Source organism: Scyliorhinus canicula, chromosome 3 (genome assembly GCF_902713615.1).
Source record: "Scyliorhinus canicula chromosome 3, sScyCan1.1, whole genome shotgun sequence".
Classification (NCBI taxonomy): domain Eukaryota; kingdom Metazoa; phylum Chordata; class Chondrichthyes; order Carcharhiniformes; family Scyliorhinidae; genus Scyliorhinus; species Scyliorhinus canicula.
The window spans coordinates 264,977,969-265,001,175 of NC_052148.1; the positions used below are offsets into that span (position 1 = coordinate 264,977,969).

Here is a 23,207-nt window from a genome sequence, read left to right on the forward strand (position 1 = left end):
GCACCAGGAGGACGCCCACGCACACACGGGGAAAACATGCAGACTCCACACAGACAGTGACCCAGCCGGGAATCGAACATGGGACCCTGGAGCTGCGAAGCAACTGTGCTAACCACTATGCTACCGTGCTGCCCTAAAGTTTGGATAAAATTCAGCAAAACGTCTGAGAACAAGGCTCCACCTGATCTTTAGTGAGCATTAAATGTTTTGAAAGTGCATGACGGATAATGAGCAGAAATCTACATAAGCGTTTAAGAGTGAATCCCGAAAACTGTTCTTTTCCCTGATTCGGAATTGTTGCCGTCAGTTGCGTGATTAACCTGGGAACATGTCAGTCTCCAGTGAAATTGCCATGTTAACACCTGTGAAGAATGAGCAAACGCTCAGTTTGAGTGAAAGAAATGATTTGAAACGAGGTCCTGTCACCGAGGCAGGAAAGTGTAAGGGCAACAAAACAAACCAAACATGACAGATCCAGTAAATAAAAATGATTTGTGGAAACTGAGGAAAGATCGGGGATAATATTTTCAACACCTTCTTAGCGCAGAGCCTCGCCTCATTGGGTACATGGATCGGGAAATAGCACAACCATTTTTCACCGCCAGAGAACGCCATGGCCTGTGCACGTACTTTTAACAGCTCTCCAAATCTTCCCGTCCCGTCTGCGATGATCAACGCCGTGGCTGGAATATCGTGTCCACGGCTTCCCAATATGGGTTTGAAGCCTGCAGGTGATAAAGTTACCCTGGCGAAGCAAAGGAAATGGCGGAACGATTGGACTGCAATTACATGTACGCTTCCAACAAGCCATTACTAAATCATGGTAATCATAATGAACATTGAGCTTCATTATAGCATCATAGAATAGTACAGCACAGAAGGAGGCCAGTGTGCCTGCAGTGGCTACTTGAAAGCACTTCTGGCCTAACCTGCTTGTCAAGAAACTGATGGAATCACATGTAACCCTGCTGTTACACCATGCACAGTTATGATCTTCATTGAAGTCACATACTGGTGTTGGTGTTTAAACACAGGGGGCTGTATTTTTTCTCCGGGGGTGGGAATCAGAAGTCGGGATTATTTCTCCGTCCTGAAAGCAGTCACTATTGGGATTTTCAAAGAGAGGCCCCTTTAATTGGCATCGAGACTAGTTCCGCGTCCAATTAAGTGAGGGAAAGCTGGAGGGCCAATAGGATGTCTTCCAGCTCGAGAGGAGCAGTAGCTATGATGGCAGGTAAGTAATGGAGAGGGCACTTCAATATGAAATAGGCTTCTGACCCACCTTTTTGAAGAAACTTAAAGAAAAGGGGCTGGATTATCCAGCTGGCGACTTAAAATTGCGTTCGGCGACAGGCCGGTGAATCCAAGTTTCCGACAAAATCGGGGGCGGTGCCGTTTTCACGATGCTCCACCCCCTCCAAAACGGCGTACTCTTGGAGTACGCCGCGCTACATATCAACGGCCTTAGACCATTGCCTGAGGCCCCCCCCCCCCCGATGCTCCGCCCCCGACCGGTCGAGTTCCCGACGCCGTGGGTCTCTCATGGTCTCACCCGTCGGGAGCTTGGTGTGGCGGCTGAGGACTCAATCCAGCTCCACCACAGTTGGGGGAGGGCCGATCTGCGGGCAGAGGGGTCATTATTCGGGGCTGGGGGCACTGTGGGGGGGTGGTCCGGTTCCCGCGAGCCGGCCGAAGGGGGTTTCATGTGAGAGTACCTTTAAGAAATGGGCGTTTATAAATGGGTGTGTATATAAATATCTGTAGTGACAGTATCTTTAAGAAAGGTAGTGATGTCAGAGAGTGGATGGAGCTGGCTGTCTGTCAGCTTTTTACTTTCGTTTTAGGTTGTTTGCTGCAGGGTGTGTTTTTGTTTTATTTTCAGAGCTGGATAGCTGCAGTCACAGCCAGAAGGTGTATGAATCTCTCTCTGTAATCTAAAGACTGTAAATCGATCCGGGTGATTTAAAACTAATAAGAGTAGTGACTTTAACCTGATGTGCTTCTGGTAAAAGGTGTTTTAAGACGTATGGATGTTAAAAGGAATGCTTAAAGGATTACTTAGTGTTGTATTCTTTGGGGGTTGTATTTGAATTAATGGTTGCTAAGATGTTCGCTGTATGTTTTAAAAAGTTTAACTTGAGTTCATCGAATAAGCATTTTTTTGCTTAAAAAATACTTTTCCATTTCTGCTGTACCACACCTGTAGAGTGGGCCGTGTGCTCCCCATACCGCAATCTATTAAAAGTTGTGGGTCAGGTGAACTCCATGATACACTTTGGGGTTCTCTAAACCCTGGCCCATAACAGGGGGGACTATTTTCCAGGCCGGGTTCTCGAGCAGCTGCCACCGTGAAGCATGTGGGCATCGCTGGCTATGCCGGCATTTATTGCCCACCCCTAATTGCTCTTGAGGGGGCAGCTAAGAGTCAACAATATTACTGTGAATCTGGAGTCACATGTAGGCCCGACCAAGTCATGACAGCTGACTCCCTTCCCTAAAGGACATTAGCGATCCAGATGGGTTTAACGACAATCATTTCATGGTCATCATTAGACCTTTAATTCCAGATTTTTATTGAATTCAAATTTCACCACCTGCAGTGGCGGGATTTGTATCTGGATCCCCAGAGCATTACTCTGGGTCTCTGGTTTACTAGTCCAGTAACAATACCACTATGTCACCGCCTCCTCTGTGCAGGAATATCCGAAGGAAATGAGGATATCGACCAGCTGTGGTCTTTTGAGGCTCATCGGACTTCATTTCCACCCCTGTTGGACCCAAAAACTCTGCCCGAGGTTTCACCCACTGTCATCCGTTTGCCGCCCCGCGATCTTTCAATCCCACAACCGCAGATCATCGCAACCACATTTATGAAGAGCTTCGGAAAATTGTCAACCAGCTCCCGACTCATCCCCACTGCTGCAGAAATCCTCGACCGCAGCGTTTATGCATTTGTTACTTCAGCCTTGCCGGACCCGCTGCAAAGCTTCGGGTAATCCAGAGTTCATGGCTCTGTCTGCGCCGTTCACCCTGCCCCGCCCAAGCAGCAGCAGCAGCAGCTCCAAAGAGGCAACCGCAGAAATTCTACCTTCCCATCGATTGTCAATGGGATTTCCCGCTATCACCACCCAGTGCCGCTGCAAAACCCACAGGCGGGGGTTTGTCCTGCTGCCGGGAAAATGTAATCGCAACAGCCAAAGAATTATTACTGTTGTATTCACAGGACACGTTCAAGATTGCTCATTGACAAAGCAAAGTCATTTGCAATTTCCAAAACACATTTGGTTTTCTCAGAACAATTTGCATGAGCATATTCAATGGATTTCGGTGTCCTGCGAATGTTATACGCTCAATTTATTCAGCTGTTTCCTCACATCTCAGGAGCTTAGGTTTATTTATTTAGATTTATTCCTGTGCTTCTTCAAAATCCACATTGATCCATGCATTTGACAAACTCAAACTGTGCAAAAATGGGCAGAGAATTGGGAGGTGCTGCTCTTCCACAGGATTCGGAACTGATGTTTGCACTGGCTCATTCCCAAAGTCATTCCCAATCCTCCCAATCCGGGGCTTGTTATCAAGTTGTCCTGCCCGTAAAATTCCCGTTTAATTCATTTTTCCTGTCAGTATGTCTCAAGTGTGAAATTCGGAGACGCTGACCCTGAAGTGCGGGGATAATGGCGTGCGAAGGGCAGTGTCATAAATAATTAAGCAGGCTCCGTTTTCATTATTATTATTTACACAATTCTAATAAACTTAATTCATTGTGATAGTTTACATAAGCTCGCACATCTCTTTACTCAGCGTGGGATCTATAAAATATAACAAGCCTTTATTTAATCACTGTCGGCTTCTGAAACTCCTTTATGAGGCAGTCTCCCTCGGTTGAGTGTTGGGATGTGGGCAAGAAAGGTTTGGAAATAAAATCAGCTGAAGTGGGCTATAGTCTAGTAAAGGGTACAGACGGCCTTCCACCTTGCACTCCCCTATTGCCCCCATTGCCTTGTTTGATGGTTGCCCAATTTGCTATTGACTTGCAACCTGAAACACGCAGACACTCCGTCACCCAACTCAGATCCCTGCCTCACGGCAGCTGGAGCACCAATAAGTGACTCTGTCCTTCTTTCCATTTGTCTGCGTGCCAGGCAGAAGCTTGTAACTTGGATATTTATCCCACTGCTCTGACTTGTTTCCCAGACGCTTTTTTGTAGTTGAGCACAAGTTCCCTTCGTCCTGGAGCGTGTCAACTTACCGATCCTCCTCCTCCTCCTCCAGGTGCCAAGCCCTAAGAGGACTGCCATTGAACTGGCCCATGATTATGCTTGGCAAAATACTGTGGTAGTTTGCCATTGCCTGCTGCAGTATGACTGACCAGTTAATGTGCCCACTCTTAACGCCTGCCATTAGGTGCATTGGAAGGATTTACAGGCTGGTGGTCAACCTGTGTGTCCACATTATAAATGCACCTTCCATGACTTGAACGCAGAGCTTCTGGCCCAGTAGCTACTCCACCAGACCTCTCCCTGGTCATTACATTAAGGTCCATTTGTAGAGATGAGGGATTGTTTCAGTCTACTTAGGTGCCAAATTATTTTATCACATGCTGCCCAGTGATCCTCCTTGATTTTAGAAGCACAATAGTCTTCGAAAATAAGGTTTAATTGACAAATGAATGGATTGAGCATTAAATGATAAGACAATAGCAGCAGTAACGTAACAGTACCTATTTGATTTAGTTAACTTGGGCAACAAGAAATAATAACTAACCTTAACCTGTCGGCAGCTGCTACAAACTTTTTATGGAAGCACTATTTATAATCAGTGGTTCCTACTTTTCCTGTAAAGAAATAATCTCACTTTATTATCTGTCTTTGAAGGCTTCAGCCAAGCAGTCACACTTAAACAACCTGTAAAATACACTTTTAAATTAACTGGGAATTAGTAGATTCACATGAGCTGTTAAATTTGAAACAAAATGCCACCAGTGTCGCTCATGTTTGGGAAAGCCCAAAGGATGATTAGTCCCCTAATGGCCACTAAATCTCGCGAGAGGCCGAAAATGGGATGTGCGCCAGCTGAGATTTTGGTCTCCTCACTTCCCCGTGCAATGATGCAATAGGTTCACACCTATGAATGAAGCTGGCCTGTTTTTCATACATTATAATGTCATTAGCGGGCTTGACACCCCTACTCAACATATTTTCCCACCCGGCAGTGTGACATCATGCAGGCGCGAATCACTGCTGGTTTTCAAAAACAAAAACCTGTCGTGATAACCATGCCGGGAGAGCACAGGTCAGTATAGCCCCCGGGTGGTGAGGGACGTGGGTTCTGCCCCCTGCTGTGATTACTTGGCAGTCTCAACTTGGCAGTCTCAACCTGGCAGTGCCAGGTGAAAAGCAGTCTTTCACAGGGGGACCCTCATTGTGTGGGGGGGCTCCCCTTCGGTGTGGTGGGGGTGGGGAACAAATGTCCAAATGCTTCTGGGGTGGAGGGGTGCCGCAACTTGAAAATATAAATTAAATGATGCCTCTTTAAAAAGAAAACCTTGGGGCAGCACGGTGGCACAGTGGTTAGCATTGCTGCCTCATGGTGCTGAGGATCCAGGTTCGATCCCGGCCCAGGGTCACTGTCCGTGTGGAGTTTGCACATTCTCCCTGTGTTTATGTGGGTTTCACCCCCACAACCCAAAGATGTGCAGGGTAGGTGGATTGGCCATGCTAAATTGCCCCTTAATTGGAAAAAATGAATTGGGTAAAAAAATTTTAAAAATTAAAATAAAATCTTTGATCATTCATTGGGGCAGTATTGCTTTTTTTGTTCTTTTAACTTTTATAGTGCCAATAATTTTTTTTCCCCAATTAAGGGGCAATTTAGTGTGTCCAATCCATCTCTAACCACTGTGCCACCGTGCTGCCCTAGCGTTGCATTTTTGTAATGAGATAAAAAGCACCAGTTGCTCATCTGGGATTGAGCAAAAACATTTGTATCATTTGTGCAGACTCCAGGCAGATGGGAACATTTGCAGAAAAACATAAGGCTTGAAGACACTGGCAGCAGAGCTGACTGGGTGTGCGCTCTGCTCAAAAGCTAAAGTGAAACCAAAACATGATCGCGGGACAGACTTCCTGGGGTAAAGGTTGGCAAGATGGGTGGAATTGTGGAGGATAAGCTCCAGGGTTGACCAGTTCGGCCAAATGGCCTGTTTGTACCATTTCTTTTCTGTATAGTGTAAGTAAATCTTACACATTAATGCTTCACTTTTGTTAGCTTGTCACGTTGTGAACTCTGGCACTTTACTTTGAATGCCTGTGACCTTTCAAGCTCTTTGATGACTGCACAACACTCTTGTGGCTGCATTGCTTTGTCCCCTCTCTGTTATCAACCTGCATTCAGGAAGCACTCCCTTATTTGAGACTCTGCTCAGTGTATGCCATTATTTTATCATCTGATCCTTGTTAGTTTGCAGCTGCATCTCCACTGCAATGTGTTTCGAATGAGCTCATGTAGAAATGATAGATATTTCCAAGTACCATCAGGGAAATGCGGCTTAATATCCAAGATCATCTCCAGCGCACTCATGTACTGGAAAAGCTTAGGTAGATTTTTGTTCGGAACATGGAAGTGCTAATGGGGTAATGATTTTACTTTTAGTAATGATAAAATGTTGCAGATAATGATGTACTTTATCCAACCCTCGGAGCACTCAGAATGCAAACACCCATCTTGGTATGCTTTCCATTAGATTCAGAGCAAATAATGTTGCAATCAGTGTTCTCAGCCCACACGAACAGCTTGCTGAGTGAGCCGTGACATTTCCTGCAGTGATATAGAATGTGGTTTTAATCCTGCCCAACTGGCAGAACTTGGCTCAATGGGCAGTTAAAATACCCCTTGGAACACCACCCTGTGGAGGTCCCTGTCCTTTTGTGCAGGTTCCAACTTGAACCTGTTGCGTTGTGCGGGCGAATGGGCCATCCACCACGTTTGCAGATTGCGCTCTGGTGACCACTGATATTTAAACTGGAGGGCTGTGCGGAAAAGTGAAACTCGCAGTGAGTAGTCAGGATTAGGGCCAGAGATGGCTGCTTTACCTTTTTTAAAACTTTAAAACTCGGTGACACCGCTGCCTCACAGAGCCAGGGACCCAGGTTCAACTCAGGCCTTGGGTCACCGTCTGTGTGGAGTTTGCACATTCTCTCCGTGACTGTGTGGGTTTCTTCCGGGTGCTCCGGTTTATCCCACTGTTCACAGACGTGCGGGTTCAGTGTATTGGCCATGATACATTTCTCCTTAGTGTTCAGGGATGTGCAGATTAGGTTATGGGTTATCGGGGATGGACGGAGACGGAGTGCTCTTTTGAAGGGCTGGTGTAGGCTTGATGGGCAAAATGGCCTCCTTCTGCACTGTAGCAGTTCTTTGATTTATTCTTGGTGGGGCGTTTTTTTAAATTCTTCCACGGGATGTGGGCATCACTGTCGAGGCCAATGTTTGTTGCCCAGCCCTAACTGCCCTTGAACTGATTGGCTTGCTAGGTCCTTTCAGAGAACAGTTTGAGAGTCGACCACAGTTGTGTGTGTCTGGAGTCACGTGGGCCAGACCAGATGAGGAAAGCAGATTTCCTTCCTTAAAGGGCATTTGTAAGCCAAATGGGATTTTAGGACAATCGACGACAGTTTCACGGTCCCCATGACTGACACTAGGGGCTGGTTTAGCTCGGTTCGCTGGACAGGTTTGTGATGCAGAGCGAGGCCAACAGCATGGGTTCAATTCCCGTGTCGGCTGAGGTCATTCACGAAGACCCCCCACCTCCTCAGCCTTGCCCCTCCCCTGAGATGTGGTGATCGTCAGGTTAAATCACCATCAGTCAGCTCTCCCCCTCAAAGGGGAAAGCAGCCTAGCATCATCTAGGACTATATGGCCACTTTACACATTACTGACGCTGGCTTTAATTTTCTTTTCAGTAATTGAGTTTAAATTCCACCAGCTGGAATAGTGGGGGTTTGAGCCAGGGTATTATTCTGGACCTAATTACTTATCCAATGAAATTACTATTTTGTCAATGCAGAGGACTGCTTATCTAGGCCCCTCAAGGAAAGTTGAGCCACTGAGTTCCAGCATTCTTACTGCTATTGGCCTGATCGCGATGCCTTCCTGGCTCCCCCCTCTCAAGTGCTGACCCGGGAGTGAGGACCTGTTCCTTCAGCGCCCGGTTCAGCTTCTGCCTGTTGACTATTGTCCAACGGGAGATTGATTGGGGCCCATTCAGCTGAAGTTCAGGAGTTCCTCGCGGGCCTTTTCTGCTGAGGCTTCAGGATGCTGCCTGCACCTCCCTCACCTGTCCTGCTACCCCCCCACCCCCCCCCCCCAACCGCCCCACCTTCCTCACCCAACACCACCGCATGATCCCTGCCCCAATTTACCATCAGGACTACACTGTCTCCTTTTAATTTGACCTTGGTCCTAAGCTCTGGTTACGCCTTCCCTCAACCTCTCCAGCTCTCTACCTCCCTTCCTTCAGGATGCAACTTAAAACCTACCCGCTTGGCCACCCTTTAATTGGCTCATTGTCTAACTTTGTTTTGTAATGCTCCGGTGAGGTACCTTGAGATGTGTAATTGTCTTTAAAGGCTCTGTATAAATATAAGCAGCTGTTGCTGACCTCGGATCAAGACGATAGTGAATGAAAAGTTGCCAACAGGAATCTCTTACTTGGTTTTACTTTGCAGAAAGAGACCATACTGGTTGCCAGGAAAGTTCAGTTGAGCAATACCAATCTGGGTGCCAGCCATCCATTAACTTGCCTTCAAACGCAACATAATTATTCAATTCCATTTATCATTCATCAATTCTGAATGTTACCTCTCTTTTCCTTTCTTTCTCAGGACCCGAAAGATGAAAGCTCACTTCTTCGTCTCCAGTTGAAGGAGAAAGACGAATTGATTTCCCAACTTCAAGACAAGCTTGTAAGTGGAAGCTGCGATGCGTCTTTCAAACACTTTCTCCTTCTGGCAGCATAATGAGTAGAGAGTTGCATTTGGGCCGGTGACATGGCCGCCTGTCATACTGCTGGATCCATCAATGCCTTATTCGTCAGCACAGATTCTGTTTCTTTGGCATTACTGAACCTTGAATACATGGGCCAAACTGGGCTGATTATACGTTAGGGTTTTTTTTTCGGTCCTTGTCTGAAAGTAGAACGAAAAGCAATTAACGACTTGGGCTAAAAGAGCAATAAACAGCTTTCGTTGTCTCTTCCTCACAGTCGGGCACTGACTCTCTGTGAAATGCAGTTCCACAGCCCATTCCTTACAATGTACCAGATGTAATTAGTAGTTAGCAGGCAGTTGACCAAGGAAGATATCACAGCTACAGCCAGCCCAGCACTGACATGAGGCCCACTTTCAGTCGGATCCATACCATCATAAATCATTCAATAACCGTCATCAATGTCAATCCTTATTGATTCTCTATCCATTCCTTCTCAGACCATCTAGCGATACTGAAGCCAGTTGTAGCAAAACCAACCTCTGTCCTGGATAACAGCAATCATTAAACCCTGACCATGATGTGAGTTGGGATCAGTCCCTAACTGTATCTGCAATGATGTAACGTAGAAGGCGCTCATTCAGCCCATCCGGTCTGTGTTCGTATGTTACTTTCCAATTGCTTTCCCTCTGCCTTTGACTTATTTATTACATTAGTCCAGTGTTGAGTGATTCAGGTGCATCATTATCACACATGACCATCTGCCTCATAATGCTGCTTTTGAACTGAACGCACTTTACAAGGAGACACTGCCCCATTTCTCGGACAAACCTTTGCTGCTTCACTCCTACTCGGGTTTCCGCCTGCAGTTTAATTTTTTTGTGTTTTGAGCTCTACATTCGTCATGGTCTGCTGGAAACCACAAGAGGTAGAATTTTGTGTCTGACATCAGGACTACAACTTTGGGGCCAGATATGGTTGGAGGGTGCTCCATAGTTCAAATTATGTGTCTAATGCAATTTAGTCACTTTTACAGTTGTACAGTCTCCGGGGTAATTGATGGGAGAATCACCCAAACATCTCCTTTGTGGTCAGGCGTCACCAGGTGCAAACTTAAGTATTTCCTGTTCTCATTCCCTGGCCCTCTCCACTGGTCTTTGCTCATAAGGCTATTTGGATGAAAGCAGCAACTATATTGGTCCAAATAACATTCTGAATCCTAAAAGATTATTTTGGATTTGCTTATTGTCACGTACACCGAGGTACGGTGAAAAATATGTTTCTGCGTGCAGCTCACACAGATCATTTGTACATGAAAAGAAAATACGTAATAGGGCAACACAAGGAACACAATGTCAATACATTGACATTGGCATCGCGTGAAACGTTCACTAGTGTAGTATTAATCAGATCAGTCACTAAGAGGGTCGTTTAGGAGTCTGGTAGAAGTGGGGAAGAAGCTGTTTTTAATCTGTTCATGCGTGTTCTCAGACTTTTGTATCTCCTGCCCGATGGAAGGAGTTGTAAGCCGGTTGGGAGGGGTCTTTGATTATGCTGCCCGCTCTCCCCAGGCAGCGGGAGGTGTAGATAGAGTCAATGGATGGGAGGCGGGTTTGTGTGATGAACTGGGTGGTCTTCACGACTTTCTGAAGTTTCTTGCGATTTTGGGCTGATCATTACCAGGATGTGATGCAGCCAGATAGGATGCTTTCTATGGTGCATCTGTAAATGTTGGTAAGAGTCGATGTGGACATGCCAAATTTCCTCAGTTTCCTGTGGACGTTTAGGCGTGTTGTACTTTCTTGGTCATAGTGTCGACGTGGGTGGCCCAGGACTGATTTTTGGTGACGTGCACACTGAGGAATTTGAAGCTGTCAGCCATCTCCACCTAGGTCCCGTTGATGCTGACAAGTGTGTGTACAGTACTTGACTTTCTGAAGTCAATGACCAGCTCTTTAGTTTTTCTGGCATTGAGGGAGAGATTGTTGCCATTACACCACTCCACCAGGTTCTCTATCTCCTTCCTATATTCTGACTCACCGTTGTTCGAGGTCTGACCCACTATGGGTCGTGTCATCAGCAAACTTGTAGATGGAGTTGGAGCCAAATCTTGCCACGCAGTCATGTGTTTATAGGGAGCATAGTAGGGGGCTAAATACTCAGCCTTGCACATCCTGTCTTATTGACAGTTTGATTAATTCTAACTCAGAACATTGTGGGTTCCAGCCCCTTCAGAGACAGAAACACATAATTCAGACTGACACTTGCGTTACTGAGGGAGTGCTGCACTGTCAGGGCTGTCGTGTTTTGCATCAGATGTAAACGCCTCGCCTGAGCTCCTGGGGAATAGCTTTTATGTTGATACTTGAAAAGAGATACAACTTACATCGCTAAAACGGATTTTGTGGTCATTTAACGCATTGTTCTTTTTTCTCCGTGCATATTGGTTGTCACATTTCCATATTTAATGTCAGTGCTGGCACTTGAGGAGCACTTCATTGTCTTTGAAGCACTTTGAAAGGCCCTGAGCATTTGAAAGGCGATGTATGACGGCAGGATTTCCACCTTCTGCCCCCAGGGTTTGTGTATCACATCCACTGATTGACCATCTGTCAGCTGTGGCTCCTGATTGAAATTATTTTCGGGATTTGGGAGCATGGAGATGAATTTTAAGGCTCCAAATTGTGAGATAAATGGACAGGTCACAACACCAGCTAAACCTACAGTACAGCTGCCTCTCAAATGCAAGATCCCCACCCCTTAGACACCCAATTCACTGGTGCACAGTGAAGAGTGGGACTGGATGGTAAATTCAGGTATATATTAAAGTTTTACTGCTGCATTTATTGTAATAGATAAGTGTGGCATGAAAACTTGAATATCATGGCTATAAAATCATTCAGTGGTACTATTAATATGTCAGCTTGTGCACACATTCCTAAAGTGTTTTCTGAAAAAATTTAGCCATCTGTGGATTGTAAATCAGATATCGGAGTGAGTTATATTTCATTTCATTTCCGTAGTTCTAATGAAAGAAACATCATTAGGAAATATGTTTATGTCACCTCAGACAATTGTGTCTTGAGCATAATGCTTTTTGCCATGGCCAACATTAATCATGTTTTAAATCTGCTCTGCTCTGTAATGCACTATGATTTGATCAGTTGACGATCTGGCAGATTACCGTGTCACTGCCGAATGCGCGCTGGTTGGAGACGAATACCAGGTTAAAAACCATGGATGGCTGTTCCTGTGTATGTTTGCAACAAAGCACATATTGCTTGCTTGATCCCTTGCACTCAGTAATAAAATAAGCAAAAAAAATCAATTTCTCGTAAAGTTGAGGATGACTACTAACGTGAGTTGTTCCAGACTCCTGGTTAGCTAGATGCTATAACCTTTTTAAGTTCTAATGCGGTGCGGAACGATCGATTTGTTCCAGGTGTGATAATATAAGAAATAGGGCTTGGGTATTTTATAAACAAACTTTATTAAAACAGAAGAAAAGAAAACAATAATTAAACTTTTACTTCAGCTCTAACACTAACAGATTACATGTAGTTTCTTAACCATGGCACGTTAGTCCCCATTAAATAACACTGTACCAGAACATGCTGTTCTCATGCCAGCTTTCAAAGGCAGATAAAGGTAATACTTGCATTTACTTTTTTAAAAGAAATTTAGAATACCCAATTATTTTTTCCAATTAAGGGGCCAATTAACGTGGCCAAACCACCTACCCTGCACAGTGGTACACAGACAGGAGTTGACTAGTGAGCCTCTCAAATATGTCCCACAATTCATTAGATTATGGCTGACCTATGCCTCAACTCCATTTCCTTGTCTTGGCTCGATGTTCCATCAAAGTTTTGAATCCTTTAACCTACCCCCAGCCTTAATAACTTTTGGGGACAGGGGGCCGGAGTTCCGGCCCTGACACCGGTGGGTATCGTCAAGGGTGGGACAGGGTGATTTGGAGGGCCGTTTCAAATCAAAGGCGCTCCTCATTTTCTCGCCCTGTCAGCGAGATGATGCTGACCGGGTGCTGTCCAGGTGAATCCTGGCCAGAGTTCCATTTCCACTACCATTCGCAGTAAGATAGACTGGGTGAAGGTGCACTCAGTGTTGCAAAGCCATCTTCCTATAATACAACCTAAACATTCCACGTCAGAGCAGATCATACCATCTTAGAAATGGACAAATGAGCCAGTACTTATAATCATAGTTACCACCGTATTTCTTTTGATCAACTAGGATTAGATCCCCTGCCAAGCGCCCGTGATCCGGTTTCTGGTTTTTGCTTCCTCTCTCCCATCCAAATTCAATTCGGATAATTTTTCCCCTTTTATTTCCCTGTATTTTGTTGGCCCTTGCTTAACTATCACCATATTGCTGATCATTTGTGATTCTCTCTGTGTTCAATGGTGGGGGAGTGCCCATCGGCATTGCCCAGTCTCTTGTAATTCCACCACGCCCAATGTAATGAATTATGTGATTGCTAAGGCAAAATTCCATGGGCTGGATTTTCGGCCCCTCTCCCCCTGTCAGGTGTGTTTGGGAGGTGTGCCCTGCCCACTGTTGTACCACTTATTCCCGAGCTGCCACCCATGATACAGTAGGTGGCCGGGCACTGGAATTGGCAGCCCGCCTGCCATGTTTAACAAAAAAAAATTCAAAGGTCAATTGCTCTTGTTGCAAAACAAATTAACAGGGATATTGATACTGCCCATGTGGGCAGAGGTGGCCAGTCTGTTCTTTGAGGCAATTGAGAAAGGCAGGAGGGCCACACCATTCGAGGGGGTGGCTGGGGGCGATGGGGGTGGGGGGGGGGGGGGGGGGGTTGTGTGAGGGGTTACTCTCCTACTTTTTTCTTTGCCGCCTGCCCTCCAAAATCCAGCCTCCTGCCCCTTTCCCATGCCTCTCGGGGCTCTCAGATCTCTCCCCTGCCCCAAAGGTCCGGGACTGATCTGTCTCCGGCAGCCAGCACTCTTCCTTCCAATCTTCTACTGGGCTCCGATGCTGGCAGTAATGCCGGCCAATCAGGGTGGCCGGCAGCCATCGTGGGTGCGACTTCCAGTCCACTGAGGTCCAAGGTCCCAGTGGGAATTTGCTGAGCGGGTCCCAGCACCTTTGGGCTGTGGGGTGGCCTTTCTGGTGCTTTGAAAGCCAGCTGACTTTCCTGTCGGTGGGCATGAGCAGTCCACCTCCTGCCCTCCTCCCAGCCCCCTGTCCCACCCACCGTTAAATCCAGCTCCACGTCTGACGGCATTGACATTCGATTCACGTTGCTCGGGGCGTAATCGGCAGGCATTTGCAAGAAGCAGAAAACGCTGCTTATACTCATCCCATTAGGGATGAGAAAAATATGCTACTTAATCTTTTTTATTTTGAAAATTGTCTTGGGTGGACAATTTTAAAGCCACATCAAAAACATTGAACTAATTGGCATCCGCACAACCCTTAGACAACCACAGGGGATATACGGGAAGAGTCTGTCAAACTCATCTTTCATGCTTGTTTACTAAAGTATTTTGATCGAGTCTTTTCTCACTCTATTTTTTTACCATTTGTCATAAACTGCGTATTATATGAAAACCTGTGGGCCGTGGCTTATATATCTTACCTCTGGTGCTAACGCTAACTGGGCCATCTCAGTTCTGGGACAGAAGTCATTTGCTGCAGGTCTTAAAATGGATTTGCTATATATTCTGCATCCCAGGAGAAAGCTGGCTACACATATTACTCAAAGCTGCAGCTCGTAATTGGGTCTCCTAGATTAGGGTTTAACCCAATAGTTTATTTTTCATAGTGCTTTAGAAAGTTGACAACAGATCTTTTCAAAACTTGTGTTGGGTACGATTGAGGTGAGCAGGAAAAGAACATTCCTACGATCGTGGGACATAGACAGATACTAGATACATACCCACACGTGTATTGCAGAAAGGTCTGCAGTATAAACTGACAAATTGCAAAAATGTGGTGATAAAACCACTGTAGTTATGCGTACTTGCAGTAGGGGGACGTGTGGCTGTACCTGTAATACGGGTTCCTCCGGTAAGCCCCTGCCAGCTAGCTCCGCCCACAGGGAGCTTGTGTATAAATATGCGTGTGAGTCACTCAGACCTTTAGTCTACAGTTGCAGATGGAGGGACAGCATCGTACAACAATAAAGCCTCTATTGTACTAGTCTCTCGGCTTTGAGTAGAATTGTTAGCGCTACAATTTATTGTTGTACAATGCTGTCCCTCCATCTGCTGGTACAATAGAGGCTTTATTGTTGTACGATGCTGTCCCTCCATCTGCAACAGTAGACTAAAGGTCTGAGTGACTCACATGCATATTTATACACAAGCTCCCTGTGGGCGGAGCTAGCAGGCAGGGGCTTACCGGAGGAACCTGTATTACAGGTACAGGCATACATCCCCCTACGCATAACTACAGTGGTTATATCACCACATTCACCCCCTGTTTAAAAACATGAGTCCGGCGGGGGTGACATGTAACTCTAATACAAAGGATGCTATTTACAAGAGGGTCCAAACAAGGAAAATCAAGAGTCCATCTGGTTAGCAGGTTACAGGTTGAGCCGAATCGGTGGTCGAACGTTCCGCTGTGATCGGCGTAGCTGTGGTGGTGATGTCGCCACAGGCGGTGATGGCAACGATGGTGCAGGTGTTGGCAGTGTTGGTGCTGGCTGCTGGCGGGATGACTCCGGGAGCGAGCCGAAATCTTCCGTGTCCTCCAGGGTGGGCAGGGGGATGAGGGATGGACCTGGTAGGAATGAATAGGGGGGCGCCGGGGTTGGCGCGGGGGGAGAAAGGGGCGTGGGCATGGGATCAGCACCTGAGGGAGCCAGGTCCCGGAGCGAGACTGTGTCCTGGCGGCCGTCGGGGAACTCCACGTAGTCATACTGAGGGTTGGCGTGGAGGAGGCGTACTTTGTCCACCAGGGGTTCTGCCTTGTGGTGCCGTACATGCCTACGGAGAAGGACTGGGCCCGGAGTTGTGAGCCACGTCGGGAGCGACACCCCGGATGTGGACTTCCTAGGGAAGACAAAAACACGTTCATGGGGTGTACTGTTAGTTGCGGTGCACAGTAGCGACCGAATGGAATGGAGCGCATCAGGGAGGACCTGCTGCCAGCGAGCGTCTGGGAGGTTCCGGGACCGTAGGGCCAGCTGGACGGCCCTCCATATTGTCCCGTTCTCACTCTCTACAATTTATTGTTGTACGATTTCCCATTCACCATGGACATCAGAATCAAGCCTGACCATCTGCAGCTGGATCCGCAGTCGCCTCACGCCAGAAAAGACTTTGTTCACTGGCTCGCAGTCTTCGAGGCCTACATCTCTTCAGCACACCCTCCCCCGACGGAGGCTCAGAAAAAGCAACTCCTGTACTCCAGACTTAGCTCCAGTGTCTTTCCGCTAATTCGAGATGCGACCGACTACACCACAGCTGTTGAACTGCTCAAGGAGAACTATGCACCATCGGCGAACACCCTGTTTGCGAGGCATCAACATTCTACTCGCGTCCAGCAGCCTGGTGAGTCGATTGAGGACTTCTGGAGGGCCCTTATACCTCTGGTACAAGACTGCGACTGCCGGGCCCTCACAGCCACGGAACATTCTGATTTACTCATGCGCGATGACTTTGTTACAGGCATTGCATCGGACCCCATCCGACAACGACTGCTGGAAGGGGCCGCCCCCGACCTCGCGGCCGCCGTAAAGGCCCTGCCGCTTTCTATGATGGCCGCCTCCCGTAGTGCGCGAACTTACTCCGCTAGCCACTCGTCCTACCCCTCGTGGACCCCGCAAACGGCCCCCCAGGCCCACCCGTCCTACCCCTCGTGGACCCCGCAAATGGCCCCCCCAGCAGCCGCCCCCGCGCACTATGCCTGTGCTGCCCGCCACACCGCACCCCCTGGGGGTCCCCACTGTTACTTCTGCGGTCAGCAGAAGCACCCCCGCCAACGCTGCCCGGCCCACACCGCAACCTGCAAAGCTTATGGCAAGAAAGGCCACTTTGCAGCGGTGTGTCAGTCCCGGACGGTCGACGCTATCGCGCCCCTGATTCCACGTGCGATCAGTGGGCACCGTCATCTTTCGCCGCCCCCGCCACGTGCGCTCCATGGGCGCCGCCATCTTCATCCACCACCGCCATGTGCGTTCGATGGGTGCCGCCATTTTACAGGTGCCATTTCACGGACAGAACTAGCAGCACGGTAGCACAGTGGTTAGCACTTTCCTTCACAGCTCCAGGGTCCCAGGTTCAATTCCCGGCTGGGTCACTGTCTGTGTGGAGTCTACATGTCCTCCCCGTGTGTGCGTGGGTTTCCTCCGGGTGCTCCGGTTTCCTCCCACAGTCCAAAGATGTGCAGGTTAGGTGGATTGGCCATGCTAAATTGCCCATAGTGTAAGGTTAATGGGGGGATTGTTGGGTTACGGGTATACGGGTTACGTGGGTTTAAGTGGGGTGATCATTGCTCGGCACAACATCGAGGGCTGAAGGGCCTGTTCTGTGCTGTACTGTTCTATGTTCTATGTTCAATTTCTGGCTTGGGTCACTGTCTGTGCGGAGTCTGCACGTTCTCTCTGTGTCTGCATGGGTTTCCTCCGGGGGCTCCGGTTTCCTCCCACATGTCCCAAAAGACGTGCTGTTAGGTAATTTGGACATTCTGAATTCTCCCTCTGTGGACCCGAACAGGTTTTGGAATGTGGCGACTAGGGGCTTTTCACAGTAACTTCATTGCAGTGTTAATGTAAGCCTACTTGTGACAATGAAGATTATTATTGTTATGGTTATTAGAGCGGCACGTTATATTTTGCAGGGCTTCAGGAACATCTGATTGTTCGATTACATTAACTGGGCCAGGATGACCAAATTGGAACTTTTACAGGGATTTATTGAAAGAATTGTTAACTGTGTTTTTGATCGGGCAGCATGGTGGCACAGTGGTTAGCATTGCTGCCTACGGCGCTGAGGACCCAGGTTCGAATTCAGACCCTGGATCACTGTCCGTGTGGAGTTTGCACATTCTCCCGGTGTCTGCAGGGTTTCACCCCCACAACCCAAAAGATGTGCATGGTATGTGAATTGGCTACGCTAAATTGCCCCTTAATTGGAAAAAATAATTGGGTACTCTAAATTTAAAAAAAAAGAAAAAAAACGTGTTTCTGATCAATTACGGATTGAGGTGATAAAGTTCAGATGTGCACAGAATGCAAGGCAGCCAATAGAACTGTACTCAGTAACGTCCAGAAGGTGAAAATAGGATTTGTATTTGCTCTGGGTAAAAAGCATAAGGAGTGGTTGGTCTATGTCTCGATTTCATTTGATATCACTGGCCTGTTTCTTTTGAGAGATGGCATAACTCTGCAGCCAAACACAAAGTGATGACTTTCCAAGGGAGGAATTTTTAGGTGCTTCGTTCATTCCTATTTGTCCTTTGAAAAGTTTGCAAATAATGGGCCATTCATAGACAAGTCAAACACGGTAAATAATACCCTGCAAGACAACCTGTACCTTTGAACCCAGAGCCTTTCCATTTCCGGACTTGTCTGCCATGTTCACCAGGACACAGACACTCTCCAACGTGATGTAAATCCAGGCCTCAATTTTCTTTGGCGACATCTCCCAAAGGCGTGACCTCTGCCACCGAGAAAAGCAAGGGCACTCCCTGACCTGGAACCATACCACTGTTTCTTCATTGTTACTGACTCAAAATTGTTCGAACTTCCCTCCCTATCAGCACTGTAGGTGTACCCACACCACAAGGATTGTTCACCTCATTATTCTCGAGGGTAACTGGGCAAGGATGCTGCTCTTGCAGGCGAAACCCACACCCCACGTAGAGATCTTTAAAGAGTCGGCAATAAATGCTGGATTAGCTGGCGATGCCCACAACTTAACAAAAAAAATTAATCCGGGCAAGTGCTGGTCTAGCACAGTGGGCTAAGCAGCTGGCTTGTAATGCAGAACAAGGCCAGCAGTGCGGGTTCAATTCCCGTACCGGCCTCCCCGAACAGGCACCAGAATGTGGTGACTTGGGGCTTTTCACAGTAACTTCATTGAAGCCAACTTGTGACAGTAAGCGATTATTATTATTATTATTATTATTCCTACACACTCCTAACTTGTGGCTTGTAGATGATGGACAGGACTTGGCGAGAGAAATTAGTTCTTCACCACACTATTCCTAGCGAGTGACCTGCTCTTGTTGTCACAGTATTGATGTGGCTGTAGTCCAGTTCAGCTTCTAGTCAATGTGGCCCCCATGATTTTAAAGTAGAGGGATTCCCTGAAGTAACCGTGCAGTGATATCCTGGAGCTTAGATGATTGACACCGAACAACAACAGCCACCTTCCTTTGTGCAAGGTACAACTGCAAACAGCAGAGAGTTGTCCTCCAATTCTCCAATGGTGCCTTGGTGTCAAGGATAGTCCTTCTCATATCACATCTGGAATTCAGCTCTTTTGTCCATGTTTGAACCAAGGCTGTATATTTATTTTTATGTAGCTCTAATCTTTTCGTCCATCATATACCTCATGAATCGAAGGGCAGCGTAGTGGCACAGTGGTTAGGACTGGTGCCTCATACAGCCAGGGACCCAGGTTCAATTGGGTGACTGTCTGGGTGGAGTTTGTATGTTCTCCCTGTGTGTGCGTGGGTTTCCTCCGGAAGCTCCGGTTTCCCCCCACAGTCCAAAGATGTGCAGGTTGGGTGGAATGGCCATGCTAAGTTGCCACTTAACGTCCAAAGATGTGGAGGCAAGGCTAAGGGGTTATTGGGGTGGGGAGGGGGAGGGCTTGGGTGGGGTGCTCTTTCAGAGAGATGGCGCAGACCCGATGGGCTGAATGGCCTCCTTCTGCACGTAGGGATTCTATGATTCTAATAGGATGAACTATGTGGATGCCTTATGAAATTTATTTACTTTGACCCATTCACAAAACCAAGTTACCTCAGTATCTTAAACAATCCAACTTCTTGAAGTTCATGTTGTCAAAAAAAGATTGAATTTTTTGGATGTGTTTGGATTTGTTACATTTTAGATGCAAGAAATCCTTCAGGAAACACTTGAGAAAAATTCTCACATTTTTACAAACAGGAGTGTGTTTTCTGCCTTTTCCTTAAGTAAAGGCACTTACTTTTTCAGGCTGCTTCATTGCTCGAGATCTTCTAAAAGGGTCAGCTTTGCAAAGTGCCTCAATGCAATTTAGTCACCACTGTGTATGGCTGTTTAGTGCAGAATTAAGATTGATTACTTACCTTTTGTGGTCCTTGGCGTCTTTCAGTTGAAAGCATTCCTTGTATACGATGTTAGGACATTACATGACCTGCCAGACAATGTCTGTACTTCAGTACTCTCTGGAAAATTATAGGTTGCTGAGCAATGTTATACTTAATGTGTTTAAATAGAGTCAAATGTTCCAGAGCCATTCAACTCCTTTTGGAGTAACAGTGCAAACTACTGTCATTATTTAGTCTTCTACTCGCCACATTTTGTGAAGCACAGACAAGTGTCTCCCAGGTTCTTTTGGCAGAAAAAAATATAACGTTTCACAAGAAGGTGCCATTTCTGCAGCTTTGAGCGAGAGAGACAAAGCATTGTGACACTCCTCTTATTGAGCAAGATCTTCCAAGAACCTCAGCCATTTAGCGGCCTTTGCTAATGGACTTTTGCTTAATCCCATTGCTAGTCATTTGCAGAACGAAGAAAACACTGCAGAGCAAATATTTATTTGCATTTTTCTTTCATGGGTTGTGGGCATTGCTGGCTAGGCCAGCATTTATTGTTCCATCGCTAACTGCCCTCGAGAAGGTGGTGATGGGCTTCAGCCAAATAAAGTTTGTCTTGACGGGTATCTCACTTCAAAGCGAGGAGCATCATACTTGAATGATTCAGAGTCTGAAAATCTTGGAATAATTAAACACTATTGATCACACAAATGAATGCTAACCTATCACCTCCCTTGTCAATTTTGTTTTGAGTTCTTTTTATTTCCTGTAGAGTGTGTTAGGAGATTGTATCACGTGGCCGGCCATACAATTTATTTATTCCAGTACTCTCCAGGAAATTACAGGCTGATGCGTGCAACATTTCACTTGATGTATATTTAAATGTGAAAGAGTCAAATCAACATACGACGTGAACTCCATCCATTGAAAGCACAACCCTTTTATTAAGAAGTTTTCCTAACTGCAGGAATAATCTCTGAATAGTAATTAATCCTGAAACAGCCCAATTTCAAGACATTTGCATTTTCTCAAAATGCTGTTTCAATTCTTAGGCAGCACATTTCCCTGGAAGAGGAAAAGGCAGTTGTCTCTGAGTACAAATTTATATCACTCCCCGCTGTGTGACACTATCAATACATTCCAAAAAATCCTTTCCTGTTGGCTTCCAATATTGACAATTAAAATGTTTGATTGAGAATCTGTTGTGACGCGTACAAACAATTAGCTTGATGTCTTGTAGCTTTGCTTTTGAACTATCTATTTTCCTGGCAGCTTTGGGGACTCTTCAGTCAATCATCCAGTTTCTCTGATTCATTTGGACTGCAAGTGTTGAGCATCATTTCACTCTCGAGGTCCCTATAAAAGGATTAGGAAAACTGCTCGACTTTCCCCCTCAGAATTTCTCCTCAGAATCCCCCAGATGATTGTCTTGTGGGAGTTCCGAAACTCCACTCCCAAAAGATGCTTTAAGATCTTCCCTCATAATTATACTTTTGCTTAGCGATTTACATTACAAAATCCAGTCCAGGTTTTACAAATGACTTTCAACCCAAGCTTCCAGTCTTTTAAAAATGAATCCAGTACTGATTTTCCCTGAGACCCAGCCACCAATTTCCATAAGTTTCAACTCACGTTCCACAGGCTGTAGTAAAATCTCATTAACTTGAAAATCACTTCAGGTGTCTTTCTGGTGTCTCAGCCTTCTCCTCAACTCTATCGTCCTTTACTGAACAGCTCTCTGTTCTAGTATCTTTAACCTCACACTTCTTGTAAACATTTATTCACGTATCGAGAACATGGAAAATATAGCACAGAACAGGCCCTTCGGTCCACGATGTTGTGCCAAACGTTTGTCCTAGATAAAGAACAAATCAATCTACACCCAAGCATTCTACCATAATCCATGTACCTATCCAATAGTCGCTTGAAGGTCCCTAATGTTTCCCACTCAACTACTTCCACAGGCAGTGCATTCCATAGTTCCCTTAACTAGCTGTTCTTCAGATCTCTGCACTTGTTTTCTCAATCATTACTCCATGGTATGGCTTTTCTTCTCACAAAGCTGAGAGAAATATTGCCTCTCAAACTTTCTGAACCAACCACTTGTAGCATAGCTGTGGGAGATGCCTTCTTCCTCACTACCTATCCCAACTGCAATCAAATTCAAGTAAAATAAAACTTAAAGCTCCTCTACTTTACAAAGCCCCAGCTGCTAAGCAGCCACTGCAGGTTTATTTACCCTTCATGCTGTATTCCTCTCTAAGCACAATAAGATCACAGTTGGAATTGAAACCAAACCCCACACATACACCTTTGTCCAGCATGAATCTAACCATAGGTTTTATCCTTCCAGGCACAGAAGCATTAAATTAAACCCACTTAAAACTATACCTTATTTACTTGGGGCTTTTCACAGTAACTTCATTTGAAGCCTACTTGGGACAGTAAGTGATTTTCATTCATTTTCATCTTATCTCTAATGTTTAGCAATACAAATATCGATCCCTTAAAAGTCTCTTTGTTTTCCTAACACAACAATGTGAAATTCACCAAATAATCTGTTTTTTATTATTTTGTTTGAGTGTCCCATATTTGCCTGGGCACTGAGGATAATTCACCTGCTTTTCTACAAAGCAGTGGGTTGGAATCTTTTACACCCATTAGAGCAGGCTGACGGGACCTTGGTTTGTCATCTAATCCGAAAGACAGCGTCTCCAACAGTGCAGCCCACCCTTGGTACTGCACTGGAGTGTCAGCCATGATTTTAGTGGTCAAGTCCTCAGATGAGAAACTGGAACCTTGTGAGTCAGAGAAGAGAGCCGCAGTTAACACAAAGGATTCTTGCACTGAACTCGAGGCATCAGAAATATATTTTTTTCAAATCATAGAATCATAGAATTTACAGTGCAGAAGGAGGCCATTCAGCCCATCGAGTCGGCACCGGCTCTTGGAAAGAGCACCCTATCCAAGGTCAACAA

General features: G+C 46.2%; 1 protein-coding gene across 1 annotated transcript in view; it reads left to right on the forward strand.

The window, feature by feature from the left end:
• Positions 1–23,207, forward strand: part of ccser1 (coiled-coil serine-rich protein 1) — a 1,211,351-nt gene that overhangs the window by 695,104 nt on the left and 493,040 nt on the right. The window contains 1 exon segment of the mRNA XM_038792749.1: positions 8,886–8,966. Coding sequence (XP_038648677.1) covers positions 8,886–8,966 — 81 coding nt within the window.